General features: G+C 34.1%; 1 protein-coding gene across 2 annotated transcripts in view; it reads right to left on the bottom strand.

The window, feature by feature from the left end:
• The window catches only part of Rab6 (RAS oncogene family member Rab6), a 31,354-nt gene extending 10,532 nt beyond the window's left edge, over positions 1-20,822 (bottom strand). Inside the window, exons 1-3 of one of the 2 annotated variants that reach the window (XM_089696936.1) lie at positions 20,603-20,822; positions 20,230-20,288; positions 14,614-14,773 (exon numbers count right to left, since the gene is read on the bottom strand). In XM_089696936.1, the coding sequence (XP_089553062.1) occupies positions 14,614-14,773; positions 20,230-20,288; positions 20,603-20,672 (289 nt within the window). In that variant the 5' untranslated portion in view covers positions 20,673-20,822. The remainder of the gene's footprint in view (positions 1-14,613; positions 14,774-20,229; positions 20,289-20,602) is intronic. The other variant, XM_089696937.1, reaches the window with a different exon arrangement.
• Between the last annotated feature and the right edge of the window lie 642 nt (positions 20,823-21,464).

The raw sequence follows: 21,464 nt of genomic DNA, 5'->3' as shown, positions 1-21,464 counted from the left end.
ACTTAGGTTAGGTTATTTAGTCGCAAAGATTCTGTTTTTTTTTTGGGCAATAAAGTACAGTATATTTTAGGTATTTTCATTTTAGTATAGAGATTTTTTTTGTTAAAAATTAAAAACATTAAATAATGTTATTGTCAATACGTCTGTATTCGTCATATTGCAAAAACTCGAATTCAAATGCTACCTGTATAAAGTAGTCCACATTCATTATTATTTAAACCGCAAAAATGTTTCTTAAATTACAAATGTTTATTTTTTGCATAAACGCTTCGCATATAAAATATGTCATTGTTAATATTGTCATTTTAAAATAACTTTGAACTTCATTATCGTAAAAATACATCATGTACAGTTTTTATACATTGTGTTTCATTGTGGAATTATTGACTGCCCGGAGTTTGAAAAAATGCCCGGATCTATGGCAATTGCGTATCCTTATTAAATGCCACTTGTAGTTATACTGCCTTATGTAGTTGTACTACCTACTACATTAGTATAAAGTATAAACCTTCAATATGGTATTTTAATACGGCAAGAACCATCATGGCATACCTTTGTGTCTTTAAGCGCAATGAACTCTGTAGTTATAAAAAAATCTCTATACAAACAAGTGGTTGATGTTTTCTTTCATTTGATAGCAAATTTCTCATGAATCGCTCTATCTGTATAATTATAACCGAGTCGGGTTTATTATACTATTTAGATCTGAAAAACGGATGGACAGAATCAAATGTTTATTCTGACCAATAAGAAGAATAACTAGTAGGTATTATCCCAAAAACCAGAAAGTTTTCCAAACATATTCTATATCCACAATCAATCGTATACTACATTTCAACTTAAAGAGAAGTCAGAACAACTTTTGTGGCAGTAGGTACGCTATAAATATAGCAGGAACTTTAAGGGTCAGATCTAAATTAAGCCCAAACAAAAGTTTTCCAAACAAAATACATATTCCACAATCAATCGTATTACTTCGTCAAGGTCCAGGGTGAGTTTGAGCCAAATATTTGTTCTGTCCGGACAATGAAGGTTACACCCCGACATTGGATTATGACCTCTAACTTGTCTAATCAACGTTTATTTTAGCGTACCACGCTTGGTATGAGAAAGTTTAATAAAATGCATTCAATGCTCTTAATGAGATAAGATGAAAAAATTCACGTTACTTAATAATAATTGCGATTACGTTACGCTGAGACCCGTTACTCGTAGTTTAATTTCCGTAGTGTTGTGACGAGGCTTTGCGGTCATCTATACTTATAATAAATCTGTAGAGAGGCCAATTCTGTACATGAAATATATTAAAAAAAAAACTATGAAGGGGTGATAAGGGATCGCTACTGATGCCAAAAATGCAATCAGTAAAATTTTTGTCTGTCTGTCTGTCTGTCTGTCTGTCTGTCTGTCTGTATATTCGTTATAGAAACAAAAACTAACCGACGGATTTTAACTAAATTTGGCACAATTATTCTTCATACTCCTGGGCAGGTTATAGTAAAAGAATCATGTAAATCGGTGTAGAAACACCAAAGTTATACATGAAATACGCTATAAGTCATCGCGCGTGAATACAGAATCATGCCATAAGGATTATTTTTGTGTATCAGTTGCCGCGTTCGACGCGCTGCGCGGCGGGAGCTATAAAAATTAAAAAGGCGGCGGGTCTGCACCCGTTTCGCGTTGTCACGGCATCACGTGTGAATGGCTGAACCGATTTCGATTATTCTTTTCTATTATTCTTTTTATATTCCTTGAAGTACGAGGATGGTTCTTATGTAGAGAAAACGTAAATATGTGCCACGGGCGAAGCCGGGGCGGACCGCTAGTGTATAATAAATCTGTAGAAGGGTCATTTCTGTACATTGAAAATATTGAAAAATAAATAGCAGGGGGTGTTACTGGATCGATACCAAACCCAAATATGTGATTAAAAAAAATTTTGTCTGTCTGTCTGTATGTGAAGACATCACGTGAAAACTACCGGTTTGATTTCGATGAAACTTGGTATAATTATACCTTATTATCCTGGGCGTAAAATAGGATACTTTTTATCCTGGAAAAATACGTAGAAAAAAATCTTAATTTTTCAGTTTTATCCATAGACGTTGTTCTGTAGAACCGCGAACACGTTGCGTATTATTATAGGCCTAGCCGTATTTGGTTCCAATAGATATTTATAAGATGTCATTGTCAGAGTTACTCAAAATGGAGAAATAAACCATCCACGCGAAGACCGACATCCGCGCGGACGGAGTCGCGGGCGGAAGCTAGTTTATAATAATGTTCTAGCGTTTTTCCTTACTTACTTATCCATACTAATATTATAAATGCGAAAGTAACTCTGTCTGTCTGTCTGTTACTCAATCACGCCTAAACTACTGAACCCATTTGCATGAAATTTGGTATGGAGATATTTTGATACCAGAGAAAGGACATAGGCTACTTTTTATTGCGAAATATGTACCACGGGCGAAGCCGGGGCGGACCGCTAGTTGTTAATATTTTTAGAATTGCATTATTTTCTCTTTCTAGAGCAACTATCGATTTCTCTAGATGCAGACGAAAAAATCATTCATCAACAGAAATCATTAATCAACAGAATATTTCGACGTTTTCAGTATAAATGAATATTTCTTATTTTGATATTACTGTGAATCAATGAAAAGCAATTTAATTCTAATCCAAAATAAATGAATTGCTTCACTAATTGCATATTACTACACAAAACTGGGTCACTGATCGATTTATTATCATTAGGGTTCCGTAGCCAAAATGGCAAAAACGGAACCCTTATAGTTTCGTCATGTCCGTCTGTCCGTCTGTCCGTCTGTCCGTCTGTCACAGCCGATTTACTCGGAAACTATAAGTACTACAGTGATGAAATTTGATGGGAATATGTGTTGTATGAACCGCTACAAAAATATGACACTAAATAGTAAAAAAAAGAATTGGGGGTGGGGCCCCCCATACATGTAACTGAGGGATGAAATTTTTTTTTTCGATGTACATACCCGTGTGGGGTATCAATGGAAAGGTCTTTTAAAATGATATAAAGTTTTCTAAAAAACATTTTTCTTAAAGTGAACGGTTTTTGAGATATCAGCTCTCAAAGTCGTAAAAAGTATGTCCCCCCCCCTCTATTTTTATAACTACGGGGTATAAAATTCTAAAAAAAATAGAGGTGATGCATGCTAATTAACTCTTTCAACGATTTTTGGTTTGATCAAAGTATCTCTTATAGTTTTTGAGATAGGTTGATTTAACTGTAATTTATTATATTTGCTGCTACGGAACCCTTTGTGCGCGAGCCCGACTCGCACTTGGCCGGTTTTATTTTTTTTCATTTAAAAATGACCAAATATTACAAAAATTTAATTGGTAAGTAGGTACATCACTTAAATATTAAACAAGAAAATCACGAACATACACACAGATAAGTATTGAAAAAGTAATTATAAACTTTTGTTATTAAAATATATAGATTTATAGCCCGTTAAACGAAACACGGAAGATAATAGAACTGCATACTTTTTCATATACAGAACAAATTCCTATTATCACATGAAACCATTCTTATGAGCTCTATCAGATTTTATAAAACCAATGTATACAAATTCGGCATCGTATTTCCTGTCTCATGACTCATCCCTGTATTCCAAGCGATATCAAAATTCAGGCTCTCTGCAAGCCAGTATAAAATATAAATAAGCTTCAGTTGAAAATCCGTATACATATATACTAGATAGATATATAGATAGATGTACAAGCAGATATTACGCTCTCCACCTGAGGCCATCGGCCCACTTACAGCCGCAGACGTGTCATGCAACCGAATTCAGAAATCGAATTTTCAGTTCAATTCCCGCGTTTTTTGCACTCACAATTATTTTCATTCGTTACGACACCCGTTGTATGAAACGGCAGGGATTATTAGTTTTGGCCTTGAATCTTGCATTTATAGTTTTTACTGGTTTTAGTTCAATTCGATTTCTATCCCGGTTTAATTGGGTTAAGAAATGCAATTTGCTTTCAGTTTAGACGAGACACGATAGTACCTACAACTAGTTGTCTATACGCGACTCATGAATACAACTATTGATTTTTAATAGCTATACTGTCGTCGCCAAATGTACTGAAAGAGCATAAAGAAACACAGTATAAAAACGTTGAAATACAGCACGACCTAAATACGAATAGAAAATACAATGCACTCGGAACGGGCATTAAGAACTTATTCTACATAATAAATATGTATTTTATACCGATAATATGCTATATGCATATATTTTTGAGAAAAATACTATTATAAATACAAACTGTGTCCAAATCGTTCTATAGAATAACTTTAGAATATTTTTTATAAGTTGTCCCTGTTTTATAAGACACATCACGGGCTCGCTTGTTTTAAATGTACAATTTCAGTTTCATTTAGAACATTCAGATAATACAATAGGCCGTAATTATGATCTCTGTACCTAAATTATGATAGCGACCAATTAATCCTATTCATATTTTAAAGACTTACACATCATATTATAGACATTAATATTCAGAAAGCTTCAAAAAGAAAAGCCAAATAAGAGACTAAACTCAGAATACAAGGAATTTTAAATTGTTTTAAAAATACAAAACCACACTCCACAACCACAACAATTTCTACTTCTCTGCTTCATTATTTCGACTCTTTGCTGACTCCTGCTGATTCTGAATTATCTATGAAATATCTATATTAAATTTTAAATTCTCATTAAACAGGTCATAGAGACGTACCTTGACCCGGTCAAGAGCTTTAGAACACTGAAGTTACGCCGTTTGACCTAGAACTAATTAAATTTAATAGCGTATTAAATTAAACTTAATATACCTACTTTCAACCGAGTTCAAAAAAGGGATGGTTCTCACTTCGACTGTATTTTATTTTGTTTTGTTAGTTGTTACAAAACGTTCGAATGGGTGAATCGATTTTAATGATTTTTTATTTGAAAGCTAGTGCCTTCCTTATAGTCCCATTTAAATTTTGTAGAGTTCAAACCATATACTTATAATAAATCTGTAGAGAGGCCAATTCTGTACATGAAATATATTTAAAAAAAAACTATGAAGGGGTGATAAGGGATCGCTACTGATGCCAAAAATGCAATCAGTAAAATTTTTGTCTGTCTGTCTGTCTGTCTGTCTGTCTGTCTGTCTGTATATTCGCTATAGAAACAGAAACTACACGACGGATTTTAACCAAATTTGGCACAATTATTCTTCATACTCCTGGGCAGGTTATAGTAAAAGAATCATGTAAATCGGTGTAGAAACACCAAAGTTATACATGAAATACGCTATAAGTCATCGCGCGTGAATACAGAATCATGCCATAAGGATTATTTTTGTGTATCAGTTGCCGCGTTCGACGCGCATAAAAAGGCGGCGGGTCCGCACCCGTTTCGCGTTGTCACGGCATCACGTGTGAACGGCTGAACCGATTTCGATAATTCTTTTCTATTATATTCCTTGAAGTACGAGGATGGTTCTTATGTAGAGAAAACGTAAATATGTTCCACGGGCGAAGCCGGGGCGGACCGCTAGGTTTAGTTTTCTTGTTAAAACGATTCTCTTTACGTTTAAATATATTACAGAAGAGTGAGAGTGTATTTGATTGTGAAATGTAACTATTACGATTACATTGTTCAAACCCAAAATGCATAGCGGCCAGCGGGTCATGTTACGTGATTGTGGAATAAGTGCTTTACACCAATTTGCAGCACTTCTTAGTTTAATATGTTCGTTATTCGGTTAGTTTATACAAATATTTTATCCGTGTATAATATACCTTTTACCTTTAATGTAAATCTATACTTATATTATAAAGCTGAAGAGTTTGTTTGAACGCGCTACTGGTTCGATTTGAAAAATTATTTCGGTGTTAGATAGCACATTTATCGAGGAAGGCTATAGGATATAGGTACTATATGATCACGCTGAGACCAACAGAAGTGGAGCACTGCGGGTAAAACCGCAGGGCACATCTGGGATTGAATAGGTATTGTTCCTTAATCTTCTGGTAACTTTTTTACAAACCATATTCGTCATAGGCCATAAAATTACTAATTAATTTTGAATACTTCACATTTTCTTTACTTATTGATTCGTCATCCTTTTTAAAAGTTTTATGGTTAGGAAACATCTACACCTAGAATAAAATAACTGCATTACCTATACAGTAAAATATATTTGTAGTCTTATAAATATTTCGTACATATCTGTATTTAATATAAATGTTGTCTGCCTTCTTTCACTCGTAAAAGCGAATGGATCAATAGAGCAGACAAAGGCATCCGTCGGCCTAAAGCTGTCTAGGTGGAGTTATTTCATTTTTAAACGATAGATACAAATACAAACGGCTAAATATAACTTAAATTACATATATTTGGTCGTTAAAATAGGTTATAATTTACCTATTCATGTAAATTTATACATAGTATAAAACAAAGTCGCTTTCTCTGTCCCTATGTCCCTTTGTATGCTTAAATGTTTAAAACTACGCAACGGATTTTGATGTGGTTTTTTTAATAGATAGAGTGATTCAACAGGAAGGTTTTAGTAAATAATTTATTAGGTTTTAGACAAAGCGGGCGAAGCCGCGTGCGGAACGCTAGTAAGTATACTTACAAAACAGTTATTATTGTAATTTTTTTTTATCAATCACCGTAAAAGCTTCAACGATTTTGAACGATTTTGACGTCGGCTAATCACTACATAGTATAAAACAAAGTCGCTTTCCCTGTCCCTATGTCCCTATGTCCCTATGTCCCTTTGTACGCTTAAATCTTTGAAACTACGCAACGGATTTTGATGCGGTTTTTTTTAATAGATAGAGTGATTCAAGAGGAAGGTTTATATGTATAATAAGATCCATTAAGTAGTGGAGAAGTACTGTTATTTTTGAGGTTTCTAATGTGATGTCGTAAAAAATTACATTTATTCCGCTTACATTGCAAACGCAGGCTGAACCCTACGAGTTTTATCAAAATAATGTACTAAGTATTATACACATTGAAAAGGTCTACAGAAAAGTCCGCGATGGTATATGTCTATCTCTTATGGATAACCCACAATAACTTTTTTTTGTCATTTACTTTTTACGACAAATAATGGCTAATTTTCGAAGCGATTTTAACCAATACAGCATTAATCCTTAACCAATTAAATACCATGGATACATTGTTCATTTAATATAGATCTATATGGCCCTTTACACCGTATGATTTAAGTGAATATTTTCGAAGATATTACAGATTTAAAAATTGCAGGACGTAGCGTTTGCGGCCGCCCGGCTATGTATTTTATACCCGTGCGATGCCGGAGGCCGGAGCGGGCCGCTATATTTTTATACCTATACAACGTTCACAATTTTTCTGTAGTGTATTTAGTATCAGCATTGCACCCGTGCGAAGCCGGGGCGGGTCGCTAGTACAATATATTCAAAAGGAAACCTTGAGTAAGTATTTACTTATACAATGAGGTTTCTGTAAATATATTATCTCCGTTTTGCAGAGCCGCCTGTTTCCAATTGAATTTTTAACGGTATAAACTGTAAATAAAAAAACTGAAACCAATCTTATGTGAACTGATTTTTAATTAAACTTCTATTCATTCATGAGAATATCGACACCATTTTTATTGACTTAATAGTGTGATGGTTAAGGCTGCAGTCTAGCAAAATTGCGTTTTCAACAAGTTATTTGACAATTTTTTCCCGGCTAATGAAATGATAAACTGAATTTTTTTTCTTGTTTATCAATTAGTGTTATATACGCAATGCGCGTGAATTTTTTCACATTTATAAAGTTACTTTATGTTACCTTAATCAGGCCTTAAAGATAAGTCTCTTTCCCCCAAAGACATTTCGAGCTAAGTTTGTGCACTCACTACGTTGCAACCGATTACAATTTACACAATCTGATCAGCGCATTATTATCCTTATATAGTCGTTATTAAAAACTGCTGAATACAATTGCCGAAAAACTTATGATTTTCTTAATTAGGACGTTATAAATTCATTAAATTTCCCATTTTTTGCCTTACAAAATCGATTGATAAATACTGCTAAAAGTTATTTTTTCCATTAATTTATTCGAGTTGGTTGAAGACCAATGAGTATTAATCCTTTAAAAATTTTTTTTTTTGAATTTTGATAATTCTTTAAATATTAAAAAAATATTTAAAATAATAAGTAAAAATCCTAGCGAATTTCTTTAGTCGCGCTCCTTGGGCCGGAGCGTTCTGACGTGTGCTCTACGCTCGATTTTCCTTCATACCGAAGTGAAAGTTGCTCTACTTCATTAAATTTAATATTTTTGTTAATTGATTATTTTTATCTTAGTTTTGTGCAAATATTCGTATTTTTAAACATTTGATTTCGATATGGAAAATAAACGAAAAAAATACGCGTGTAACTACTAGAAAAAAAATTATCTTCGAACATAAAGTTAATGAAACCAAATAGATTGCAAAGGTGATTGGCAACAATTTCTTTATTTTACGGGGTGTCAGTAAAGGGATGTATATTTCTTTAAAACTAAAGTAAGCTCATAAATTTTCTTATAATATAATTTTTTTGAAGTTCCAAAAATGTTTATTTTTCGTTTGAGAAATACTAAATATAATATAAACTTGTATTGAGAACTTGAACTTCCCAAGTTCATCCGGGGAAATCCCCATACGGGGAAAATGATTTGTTTACTCCAAAATTATATGCCGAGGTGTTTTAATTTTTTCTTCTAGTCATTTTCAACGTAGCGGCATGTTGTTTGATTATTAATTTTGTAACTTAAATACAGGATGTTGGTTTTATATTCTGATCTTACAGACGCGCTGACAAATTTAGTCCACCATTTCTAGTTTAGTCTACCAACTCTAAGTACCAATATTAAAACGAATGGATTATCATCACATCATCAAAACTCAGATGTAATGGAAGATCACAATAACATAGAAAATTCAGTGGGGTTGAGAACTAAACAAACAGAAGTAACAGAGACGCGAAGAATAAAAAAAGAGGACGAAAACGATAATTCGTTGATGCTTTCCCTTTTCGACGTATTGTTAGGGTACATCACCAATCTGCAAAAAACAAAACTGATAATTCCCAATTGCTGATTAAAAATGAAAAACAAATAATCGACAACAGTGGTGAAAATTTGCTGATCACAATGAAACATCCTTCAGTGGTAGCAGATTTACTCATTTAAAATGTATCGGTGAACAGCGTAAAGGAGAGGAGGACAGGAAAACATTATGAATGTGGATGGTGGATTGTATACAGGGTGTAATCGATAAGTATGTGCAGGCGATTATGACGTTATTATTGCAGGTATCAAAAAACTTAAAACTGATATCGAAATTACTTTACCTAATGAGCAAAATGACAATAATAACTTTTTAAAAGTATAACGAGAAATATCTAAAAAATTTACTTTATACACTCCCATATCAAAAAGGGAAAATGGGACTAGTAGAAGTTAAATGTCTAATTCCGGCAAAAGACATGAATGCGGAAGATGCGGTTAAAAAAAATTTAATATTTGAAATACAATGCAAAAAATAACACTTTAGTCATAGATAAGAATCATGACTATTTTTTCAAATTCAGGGACAACTAAACGTTGCAGATGCAGAAGTCTGCTTATTTGCTGTTTGGACTGGAGTGAATCATTCGTTAAAAATAGAATATATAAAAAAGTATGTAACGTTTAGGCAAAATAAAATGATGGACCATTATCAAGATTTTACATAAATTGCCTACTGTCAGAATTGATTGATTCGAGACTTCAGCATTCGATGCCCATCAAGGACCCATCCTATATCATTCAAGCGATTGAAAAAAAAGAGATTAATCCAGTGCAACCGATAAAGCATCAGAATGCTAGCAAAAGATTTATTAGGTTTATCAATATTAATCTATATATTATACATAATATAATAAATCTGTAGAAGACGCGAAGACTGACATCCGCGCGGACGGAGTCGCGGGCGGAAGCTAGTCAGTAATAAATATCTTTTGTTTTCATTTGCGTATTTTTCTATTTTATAATTTTTTAACACAAACGTTACATTTTTTTTATTAAATACAAAATTTGTTTATCCGTTTTATTAGTTAAACTGAATAACTTTCACTAAGAAACTTAGGTCGAAAAAAATGTATAGAGTTATGCATTTTGTATGGAAAGCTTATTTTTTTTATATTTCGTCCAAATTTCTTTGTAAAAGTTGATCAGTTATATAAACATGAAGTTGAAGATATCAATAGAAAGTATTCGCAAATTTTGTGTACTGATAAAAAAAAATCACCCGGTGTAATTTTCACGAAAATTGTTTCAAATTGTCATTTTTGGTACTTATTACGAATATTAAATTATACGAATGATTTAATTTTTAAAAATTAAGTGGAGCAACTTTCCCTTAGTACATTTGTATTATTTACATATAGGATGACAGGATGCATTTGTTTGCACTACTAGACCAAGCCCTTAAAATGTACATTGCTTCGTTCTACATTGCTGGTTTTCGTTAACAATTATACGATTTATATTTAATTAAACACATCTTTCTATTGTTATCTCAAAAAATCTATATTTTACAATTTTTAATACATGTTTGACAGTTACGTTTAATCACTTATAATACCACAAGAGACTATATTTTCCGATAGGTTCCCTGCAAACAAATAAAGTCGTCAAGTTTTTCAAGTTTTAACCTGAAAAACTTGACTCCTTCATTTATTTGCAACGAACCTATCGGAAAATACCCGATAATTTTGAAGCTCGTGTGGTATTCGGGGGATTATTTTTCCGTCCCAAATGTCGGCCAATAATTTCACAATTGAATTCAACCTGTCAGTTTGACGTCAACGACATGAGAAAATTTTCAAAAAATTATCAGTATAATACCATGTAGGTTGTACCACGTGACGTCGAATGGTGCAATTCTATTGGTCGATATTTGGGTCGGAAAAATAATCAAAAATATTTGCAGATAAAACCATTTTACGTTTTACGTGTATTTTTCTAAACATTATATTTACTTCTATAATGACGATAATCCAACGCAACAATTAATCTTCGCAGCACTTCGTGGGCTTACCGGATGCGTATCCCGTTCAGGATTACATTTTGAGATAAACCCTTGTTCCTTATCGTGGACGCTGTCGGTCCCTATGTATGCTTAAATCTTTAAAACTACGCAACGGATTTTGATGTAATGGATAGTGATTCAAGAGGAAGGATTTAGCGAACTAGCTCATCGCCCGCGGCTTCGCCCGCTTTGTCTCAAACCTAATAAATTATATGCTTAAACCTTCCTAATCAATCACTATTAAAAAAAACCGCGTCAAAAGCCATTGCGTAGTTTTAAAGATTTAAGCATACAAAGGGACATAGGGACAGAGAAAGCGACTTTGTTTTATACTATGTAGTGATTTATTAGGTTTAAGACATAGCGGGCGACACCAAGTGCGGGAAGCTAGCCCATAATAATACAAACGTGTGACCTTATTTAAAAATACTTTACAGTTACCGAAAGGCAATTTGCAGAGGTATTCACTTATTACACACAAGTTCAAAGACCTTATAAACCGGTTCAATGGACAATATAAGGCCAAAGATGGTTTATGTAACTGTCTACACAGCGCTGGCTGTGCCAAATCCGCCTGGCTTTGTTTCCCATAATTAATATATTTTTTCTTTGTTTTAGCTCTATGTGGTACACAACATACGACTTAACTTTTAAAGTATTGTATACTTTTTTTAATAGATAGATGAAGTTTCCAGAAGCTTCCATTATATGTACATTGTACAACATTTATTTACTTACGCACGTATGAACACACCTGTGTAGTATCTACTAATACTAAACAATGAATTTTATTTTCATTATTATATACTTATGTTTCCATAATATTACATTTTAGAATTAGAATTTAATTAACAATTTGAATAGAAGAACTAGAAACAAAAAATCACATTCACTTTTAAATATTTTGATGAGCATTGCATAATTTTATTACCATTTATGTATGGACGTAGGTTGACCGCGCCTGGTCACTGGTGTTTATTTTGAATATGACTCATAGTTTTGTGAACTTAGCTAAATGACGTTATGTTACCTGCTGAGCTAACAGGCTTTGTTATTTAATCATATACGAAATTAAATATAGCCAAGCAACGCACAAGATATGCAGGTTGGAGGCTTGAAAAGAATGTATTTACAACGCGTTCTAGGCAGCGATGTTAGAGAAAAATATTTTCAGTAGAAATAGAAAGATAACCAAAATTAATTAACAAATATAACATAATTAATGAGAAATGACAAGCTTATGAAATATACACCAATTCTTGCCCCGCTATCCTAATTATTTAGGACAGGTATAATCTAAAGCTGGCCATACACGCTAGGGTGTACCTGACAGGTTTGCCTGAACAGGTCACCTGTTCAGGTTAACCGGAGCGTGTATGTTACAGAACTGTGCAAGTTTTCACACCTGTTCAGGCGACAGAAAAAAAAATATGAAAATTGATATTTTTTACGCGTGGGTATACCTGTGCAGTTTAACTGTGCAGGCAAACCTGAGCGTGTATGGGGCGGTTCGACGTAGTCGTCAGTTGTCCAGTGAGTGCTAGCAGGGAAATACGTGCATATGTGTAAAGGAGTCATAGCTGCTAATAGTTTGAGATACGTCTTTTCATCGTAGATAGTTGCGAAAATCATTCGGCTCAAATATCAATTCTTTCAACAAGTTCACATGAGAGTATAATAACAATAACTTTGCAATAACCATGATTTGCACCATCGTTCACGGTATCCCCGTTTATATTTCTTTTTCTTCAATAAAATAAATAATAAATCAATTAAAGCTACTGCGTCGATATCAAGCGCCGCGGCCGAGGGCATGGTTTCAAATAAGAGTTTGTGCAGGTTTACCGCTGCGTGTATGTCCTCTTCTCAACTCAACTTTACCTGACAGGCGTAACTGCACAGGCAAACCTGTCAGGTACACCCTAGCGTATATGGCCAGCTTAAGAATTTGTAGAAGAATGACTGGACTGTCTATTCGTTATTTATTTAATGTTTTAACAATAATATTTGTTCATACATAATCGTTTTTATTAAAGTTGAAATTTTCCATTTCACACGACACAAATACACCGCGATTAGGTAATTTATTATTCAGATTGCGAAAGATACGGTGTTTTTGTGTTTAATTTTATAAATTACAAATGTTATGTGAATCACGTCCCATAACCGACTATGTTATGATAATATCTCTTGTTTCCACTGCTATAGACTGCTCAATTACATTATCCTTCCTCATTTTATCATTGTTCTAATTTTCGACTATCAATGGCAAAATAGTGCAATGCTCCCAATTTTCTGCGTAATCTATACTAATATTATAAAGCTGAAGAGTTTGTTTGTTTGTTTGAACGAGGCTAATCTCATTAACTACTGGTCCGATTTGAAAAAATCTTTCGGTGTTAGATAGCCTATTTATCGATGAAGGCTATAGGCTATATATCATTACGCTAAAACCAACAGGAGCAGAGTACTGCGGGTAAAACCGCGAGGCACAGCTAGTCTTTTATAATGCGGCAACTCGTAATAAGGCCAATTCTTTACGCTGAAATAATTGGTGGCCACTTGTTTGTTTCATTCATTCAGTGACAAAACCTTGGGTTTAATCTTTAGTCGACTTCGATTCCGCGTAAGTATCGATCTTATACTACAAATATACAGGCTTATACTTATTGCTCATTATATACTCGAAATTTATGGATTGGAAAGAAAGTTCCATTCCTATATCACACATGAAATTTTCAGCACCTGAACTTTGAAATTCATTTTTCTTTGGAAATTAGAAACAAATTTAATGATTTATCCCCAAACATAGTATTTTTATGTACTTTACTCTTTCATCACTGTTAAAATAAAGATCTGCTAACTTTTTGTTTCATTTCTAAAAACAAAATGTATTTCCTTGAAAAAGTAAAACAATAGCTGCCAAGAAAACACACATTTCTTCATCAAAAGGAAGTTTCCAGTGTTATAAAGTTTGGCCAAAGATATAAAAACAATCAGGTCACGCTATATAGACTAGTCTTAAACCTAGGGTACATAAATAATGCCGCTATGTCCTATGCCCTTTACACAGAAGTGATTAACCTATTTCCTGACAGTTAATAGACTTCATATAAATGTCACGGAAAAAGATATATTCCTACGTTATTTGTTAGCTTTATCTCTATATTAGTAAATGAAAAAATTCAGTATAAATCAGATCTTATAAAAAAGGTTGGTTAGATAGTAAAAATTAGAATGTTTTTCTACAGGCTATAAGACAGAACCATAAAACAAATTTTTTATAGTTTACACTACACTGTAAAGTGTAAACATGTAAAGGCACAAAATGCACATAATTCAGAACAATTTTGTGTAAAGTTAAGTAAAAAACGAATTATTTTCTCTACAAAGACATGCAGGCTTCCAAAGCCAATCCACTAAGCTTACCATTAAATCGTACATTTACAACGAACAACAATCACAAAATATAAAAAAGTCACTTACTGGTAATATCATATACTACAACGGCGACAGTTGAATCTCTAATATACGAAGGTATGAGGGATCGGAATCTCTCCTGGCCCGCGGTGTCCCACAGTTGCAGTCTCACTGTACGGTCCTCTAGGTACATTGTTTTTGACAGGAAGTCTATACCGATTGTCGCCTGTTCGGAATAATAAATGGTTTATTGTCTGTTTATGTAAAAAATTAACACTTTTTATGTCAGAATATGCAGAGGCAGGCAGGCCACATGATGTTAAGTGGTCACCATAAACACTTGTAACACTAGTAATGTTACAGGTGCTTTACCGGCCTTTTAATGATAAATATGCTCTTTTCTTGAAGGCCACAATGTCGTACTTCTTACATTTGTTAATGAAACCAATGAGAAAAGAAACAATACATTATTATAAACAAACAATGAATTTTAAGAGGGAAATAGCAGTTAAATAGAGTAATTCTCATAATTATTTTAATGATAAGGAATATTTATGTAGGCTACAATATGTATCATTGTACGGAACAACAACAACTATTTTTATGACTTCTTACAAATCGTCATGTGTATTTACATACTCTTTATCTATATTTTGAATGCTGAATGTAATAATAAGAAATAGAATAGATTGTTTTAAATATGATGAGAAGAGCTTTTTTATGTTATGTTATATATTAATATAATTAAACATCCTGTCTTCTGATATTTGAAATGTTACATTTTAATAATATGGTTATGCTTTTGAATTAGAATTATTATTTATTTTAATTTTTTTTTCTTCTTATTAGTGTATCTAAGAGCATTAATCTATTTCATTAATAGAATGTCTGATGAATCATAAACATGTATATACTATCAGCAGATTGTTATTTATATCTAATTATGATTAATAATTGAAATGTTATGGCATTTTCATGTATCATCATTATTTATAAATATTTATGTATAACGTAATGGCACCGAATTCCGACCACTGATTGATACGGCTAAATGAATCCTTTAAAAGATAAATTAAATACTCTAGAGGTCATAAGAAAAAATGATATTATGAAAGATTACGAACTTATATTTTAAAATATGCACATAATTGTATTTCATAATGGCTTTTTATTACTTAAATTTGGATTTTAACTGTCACGACTGGAAATTAACTGAAAGCACCATTTTCCGACCGACTGAGTACAAATGCACGTGTTTCCGACCACTGAGTAGCTAGATTCCGACCAGCCAAATATTTTCTACTAAAATCAACTTTATGATCATAGAAATACAATGGAAATTCGTAAAAACCCGTTTCGTCTTTTCAGTGCATCACGCGTGGAGCGATTTCGATAATTCTTTTTTTATTATATTACTTGAAGTACGAGGATGGTTCTTATGGAGAGATATTTTAAATATGTACCACGGGCGAAGCCGGGGCGGACCGCTAGTTTTAAATAATATTTGAGCATTTATTAACTCTATGTTAGACTGTAGTAGTTCACTGGTCATCCACACTAATTTAGAATGTCCCATTGACTACTTTGCCCAATTCTAAAATCCATTTCACCAAAAGTATTATTTCAGCTAATGAGAATACTTCAGCCTCTTTTTTATCACTCATGATGATGACCTGAAATAAACGCATGCAATTTCACTCAAGCACAGCGCAAGCAAAAGCAACCCAGTTGGACGGAAACAGGGAAATTATATCGCACCTAGATTCCTACCAAACCTACATTTGCGTAATAAAGCCTCTAAACCGAAATTGATATTCATTTTTAGTTCATTTCTATTTCATATGTACACTTATAAAGATCTCACAATTTCGTAGTTATGCAATTATGTGTCATAAACGTAAAATATAGGGTTTTTAAACCAGACCGGTCTTTGTAAATGAATAACAAAAAAATCAAAAAAGAGTGTCAGTTAAAACGAATATTACAAATAATCCATTAAAGTTAGCATTGGTCGCATACAGGTGTTGTATATAAGCATAGCGTTTAGAATAAATTATTTAATACGAAACCGCCCCAAAACAACATGCATAATAGAAAATTATAATAATAATAATAATAAGGCGTAGGGATGTGACGACCCCATCGCCCCCGGTTGGCATATCTACAATAGATATCCCAACCGTGCAGTCAGTCACCCCGCAGGGCACCTTGTGGCGAGGTGTCGGGGAGTAGCGACCCCGCGGGAACCGAGCGCTCCCGGGGGAGGTCCCTGTCCTCACCTCTGGACTGTCCCAGTGGCAGTTCGGAGTGAACAATGACGAGGTTCAGGATCCCCCACCTCTGGCTTGCCTTTGTTGGCCGTCCAGAGTGGAGCCGCCAGAGCTATATGCTCGGGGGTGGAAGTGTCTAATGGCGTAATAGCGGGGAAACCCGCTCCGGGCCCGCGGGCCCGCGATGGTGAAACCGGTGCCGCACCTCTCTACACCCCTAGCCGTTCAGCTGATGTTGCCCCCTTGTTGCCATACTCGGTAACCTTTTTGGGAGCCCATCGACCGAACTGGCGAGTCACCGTCTGCCATTATTTTCAATTTTTAATATTGAAAAGGCAGACGTCCATAGTCCCCATAGAACCAATATACCAGTCCATCTAACACCCCCTTCCATAACCCAGTTTTGTTCATTTCCATTTTTCTGCAATAGTCCTACATTGGCCGCGGACTGCCCAGGGCTGTATCTCTATAGTGCAGTCATGGGCAGGCTGCGGCTGGTGTCCCACAACACATTAAATTCTCTAAAGGGCCTCTGCGTGTTGGACCTGTGTCCCCACGTAAGCCTTCCAAAGGACCGGGTATCTTCCTTCTGGTGGTACCCGTGTATTATGGAGAGAGACATAATAATAATAAAGCCTTTATTTCCGAAAAAGTTGACATAAATAAGTATATATAAACATAAAAATTACTTAAAACTAAAAACAAAATTTCACTATAAAATATCTCTTATTTCGGTATGCCTTACGGCAAAGGCCTCCTCCAACTCTTTCCATTGTACCCTGTCTGCTGCCACTCTTGTCCAAAAGGGCCCTGCGGTCATTTTTAATTCGTCCTCCCATCTCCTAGCTTTGCGACCCCGGCTCCTTACTCCATCTCTAGGGTACCAGACAGTGACCTGTTTGCTCCATTTTTCTTTTTTGCAGCGGAGCATATGTCCAGTCCATCTCCATTTTAGTTGGTCTATGCTTTTGAGGATGTCTGTTAATTTAGTTTTATGTCTGATGTCTGTACTCTTAACTTTGTCTTTTAGTTTCAGACCCAGCATGCTCCTTTCCATACCTCTTTGACAACTTGCTAGTTTATCCCTATGGCGTTTAGTTAGAGCCCAGGTTTCGCAGCCGTATGTTATACAGGGTAGGATGCAGGTATCAAATGTTTTCTTCTTGATCTTAATTCCCAGAGATTTGCTTTTCATGATTTCTTTCATGGCCCAGTATTTCTTCCATCCTGCTGCAATTCTTTTGTCTATTTCTTTGGACATTTGATCATAAGGTGATATAATCTGGCCGAGATACACATATTCCTCTACGTATTCAAGTTTTTGTCCATTGATGGTTATGTCTATGGGTGTTGAATTCGTCATTACTTTAGTTTTACTAGAGTTCATTTCTAGACCCACTTTCCTGCCTCTGTCTGATAAAGTTTGTATCATAGATTCCAGTAGTAGCGGGTCTTCTTCTAATAACACCAAGTCATCAGCAAATCTGAGATTATTCAGTCTTGATCCATTTATGTTTAGTCCCACATGCTCCCATTCTAGTTTCCTGAACATTTGTTCTAGCACTGCTGTAAACAGCTTTGGTGAGAGTGGATCACCCTGTCTGACACCCCTTTCAATTGGAAAAACATCTCCCATTGATTCCAGTCGGACACTAGCTTTACTTTCCTTATATATGTTTTTGATGATGTCTATGTATAAATTTGGAATTCCCTGCTCTTTTAAGCTTTGCCATACGGATTCGTGTTTGAGACTATCGAAAGCTTTAGAGTAATCTATGAATGCCATATAAATAGTTTTATTGTATTCATTGTATTTTTGAATAAGCTGTTTAATTGTATGTATTTGATCAATTGTACTGAATCCTTTTCTAAAACCAGCCTGTTCTATCGGTTGGTTTTCGTCTAGTTGGTTTGACACTCTGTCCAGGATCACTTTAGCGAAAACTTTATATACGTTCGAAATGAGAGATATTGGCCTGTAATTCCCTATATCGTCCTTTGCACCTTTCTTGTACAAAAGTATTATGTGCGATTCTGCCCAATTGCTTGGAATGCTGCTTGTATATAAAATCTCATTAAAGATCCTGGTGAGTATTGGAACTAGTTCTGTGATTGTCCCTTTCATCAGTTCATTTGTAATTTTGTCAGGACCAGGCGATTTTTCCATCTTTTGACTTTTAATAGCTTTCTCTACTTCCGATTGTAATATTTCTGGTATATCTTCATTAGCTTCTGTCGTGTATTGTTGTATTTGAACATGTCTCATTTCAGTCGTCTGTGTGTTAGCCTGATTTGAATATAATGAACGATAATAGTTTGTCGCTATACTCTTGATTTTATTACGAGATGTAACTTGCAGTTCTTTGTCTCTTAGCTTTGGTATCCATTCTTTTCCTTTTTCTCTAAGTTCTTTAAGTGCTTTTTTTGTGCCTCCCGTTTTGATAATATAATTTTCCAGGGTTTTGTGTCGTCTATTTATTCTATCTTTCCTCATATTTTCACATAATAGAAAATTACCTTCTTTTAAAAAGTGCGAAATTCCTTTTACCGACCGATTCGGTCGGATTTCGGAATGTTGTTATTTTGACAAGCTCCTCATTCCGTCCATAATTATTTGTCCAAAAAAACGTATAAAAACACGCTATCTTTGCATTTATATTTTAAAATTAATAATTTAAAACACCAATTAAACGTTTAAAGTAAATTAACCACAAACTTATCAGAGTATTTAGCGTAAAAATCCACATGTTTATTTTCACCGTTTTATGTTTTTTTCGCATTCAATCCAATACAAACTACACCCTCGCCTAGCTTTTGTTGGATTGACGAAATGTCGGTTAAAATTTTAAACCCAATTTTTTACAAATGACGTACGATAAGTGATTGGATCGAAAGCCTTCCGTTTCATGAGTGTCGCGCGTATTTTAAACGTTTTATCAAATAAAAATCAAAATGGTCGGATAGAGGAGGCTAGTCGGAAACCGGTGCCGTTACGTTAGTGATTAAATTGTATTGATTACAACATGATTTTATGGATTTTTTTCTCTACTTAGTTACATACATAGTTTAAATATGAAAAGACTGCAGTTATATTATTAAAATGTACATTTTATAGATAAAAATTTCATGGGCTCAAATTTATTACTTGCTACATTTATTACTTAAATATAGTCATTAATTGCATATCATTATTAATGGATATCAAGTCAATCATCCTAAAAACATTCAGACTATCAATTTTATAAAAATTAGTTGACTTTTCTTATCAGACGACATTTCGAAATTTTCTAATTACATTAGAAATTACTTAAATGAATAAGTATTTAATAATGTGACTTTATAATGTTTCGTGTGTAGAAAAATGCTTATTAACAATATATAATGTACAGGCATCGAATAAATCATGACTCACCTGGTAAGTATTGTCGAAACTATCATACATGAACCTTGTGATGAGTGATGTTTTTCCCACTGAAAAACATAAGTTCCAGTTCAATCCACTTTCTAATTACACCTATACAATACAATCCAATTAATGACGAATACTGAGGCTTCGTGAGAAGATCGACTACAAGCCTCTTCAAAATATGAGTAACCTACATAATGTCTCAGCCTAGAACAGTGATCAGCAGATCTTGATCACTGTTCATACAAAAAATATATCAAAACCCCACGATATGTAGGTCAGTAATTCGATAAAGTCTAGACGAATCTATATACGTGTCGTAAATTCAAAAACTATGTATTAAAAATGTACGACTGAATGGTCAATTGCCTTGACTTACCGCTCTGTTCACCGAGAAAAACCAATTTAAACTTGCGCAAGGGATTACCGAATTCACCTGACGCGGACATCGTGCTATTTTTTATTAATTAGTAAGCTAAACTATAATTTCACAGTAATTCTTATCACAGAAAACTACATAAACTGACAGTTCAGGCCACTCCTGCGGCACACACGAGCGCAGCGCCGCCACGTTACGACAGACTGACGGACCTACGCAAAAGCCAACTCAGCAACATTTCACAAAAAATATTGCTATGCATTTCATAGTTTTATTATCACAATGTAGTTGGAAAAGTAAAGTCAATCATAATTTTGGATATTTAGATCTTTGTAAAGGACTACTCTCGGTGTTATTATCAATTAAAAATATATGTTTCAGAGGCTTATTCTGAACGCATCCAAATTTTCTGACAAGTTTGTTTTTTTTTTTAACACAGATAATTAGGAAAAAAAGACTTCAATTCAATTACATATTTAAAAAAAATAAAATAAACTGACTTCAAACTACATACAACATGATACAACTAAGTACTAAAAACCGGAAAATAATTTATAGATTAGCGCTACACTCTCATAGTCGGTACCAGCCAAATCTGGGCTGTAACTGGCAGTTAGTAGAAGCCTGTTTTTTAGAAATCAGTTAAAAAATATCTGTGGTATCTTTTTGAGTTTTTTTTTTCACCTGGATATCCACTCAAGTGCGGGAGCCATTTTGCAAAAATCGGGTCTTGTGCGAAACCGGCTCCCGGTGCCGCCGCAGTTGGGGTTTTTGGCGGTCCAATATTTTTTTAAAGTCGATTATCTCAGATTCCTTTATCAATAGCACATTTGCAAGTATGTATATTCATAGATAATAAAAT

This window comes from Colias philodice, chromosome 6 (genome assembly GCF_061535455.1).
Source record: "Colias philodice isolate Cphi_HAF_F1 chromosome 6, ilColPhil1 Martin Lab GWU primary, whole genome shotgun sequence".
Classification (NCBI taxonomy): Eukaryota; Metazoa; Arthropoda; class Insecta; order Lepidoptera; family Pieridae; genus Colias; species Colias philodice.
The sequence above is the reverse complement of the archived record's forward strand: the minus strand, read 5'-3'. Positions and strand labels throughout refer to the sequence as shown.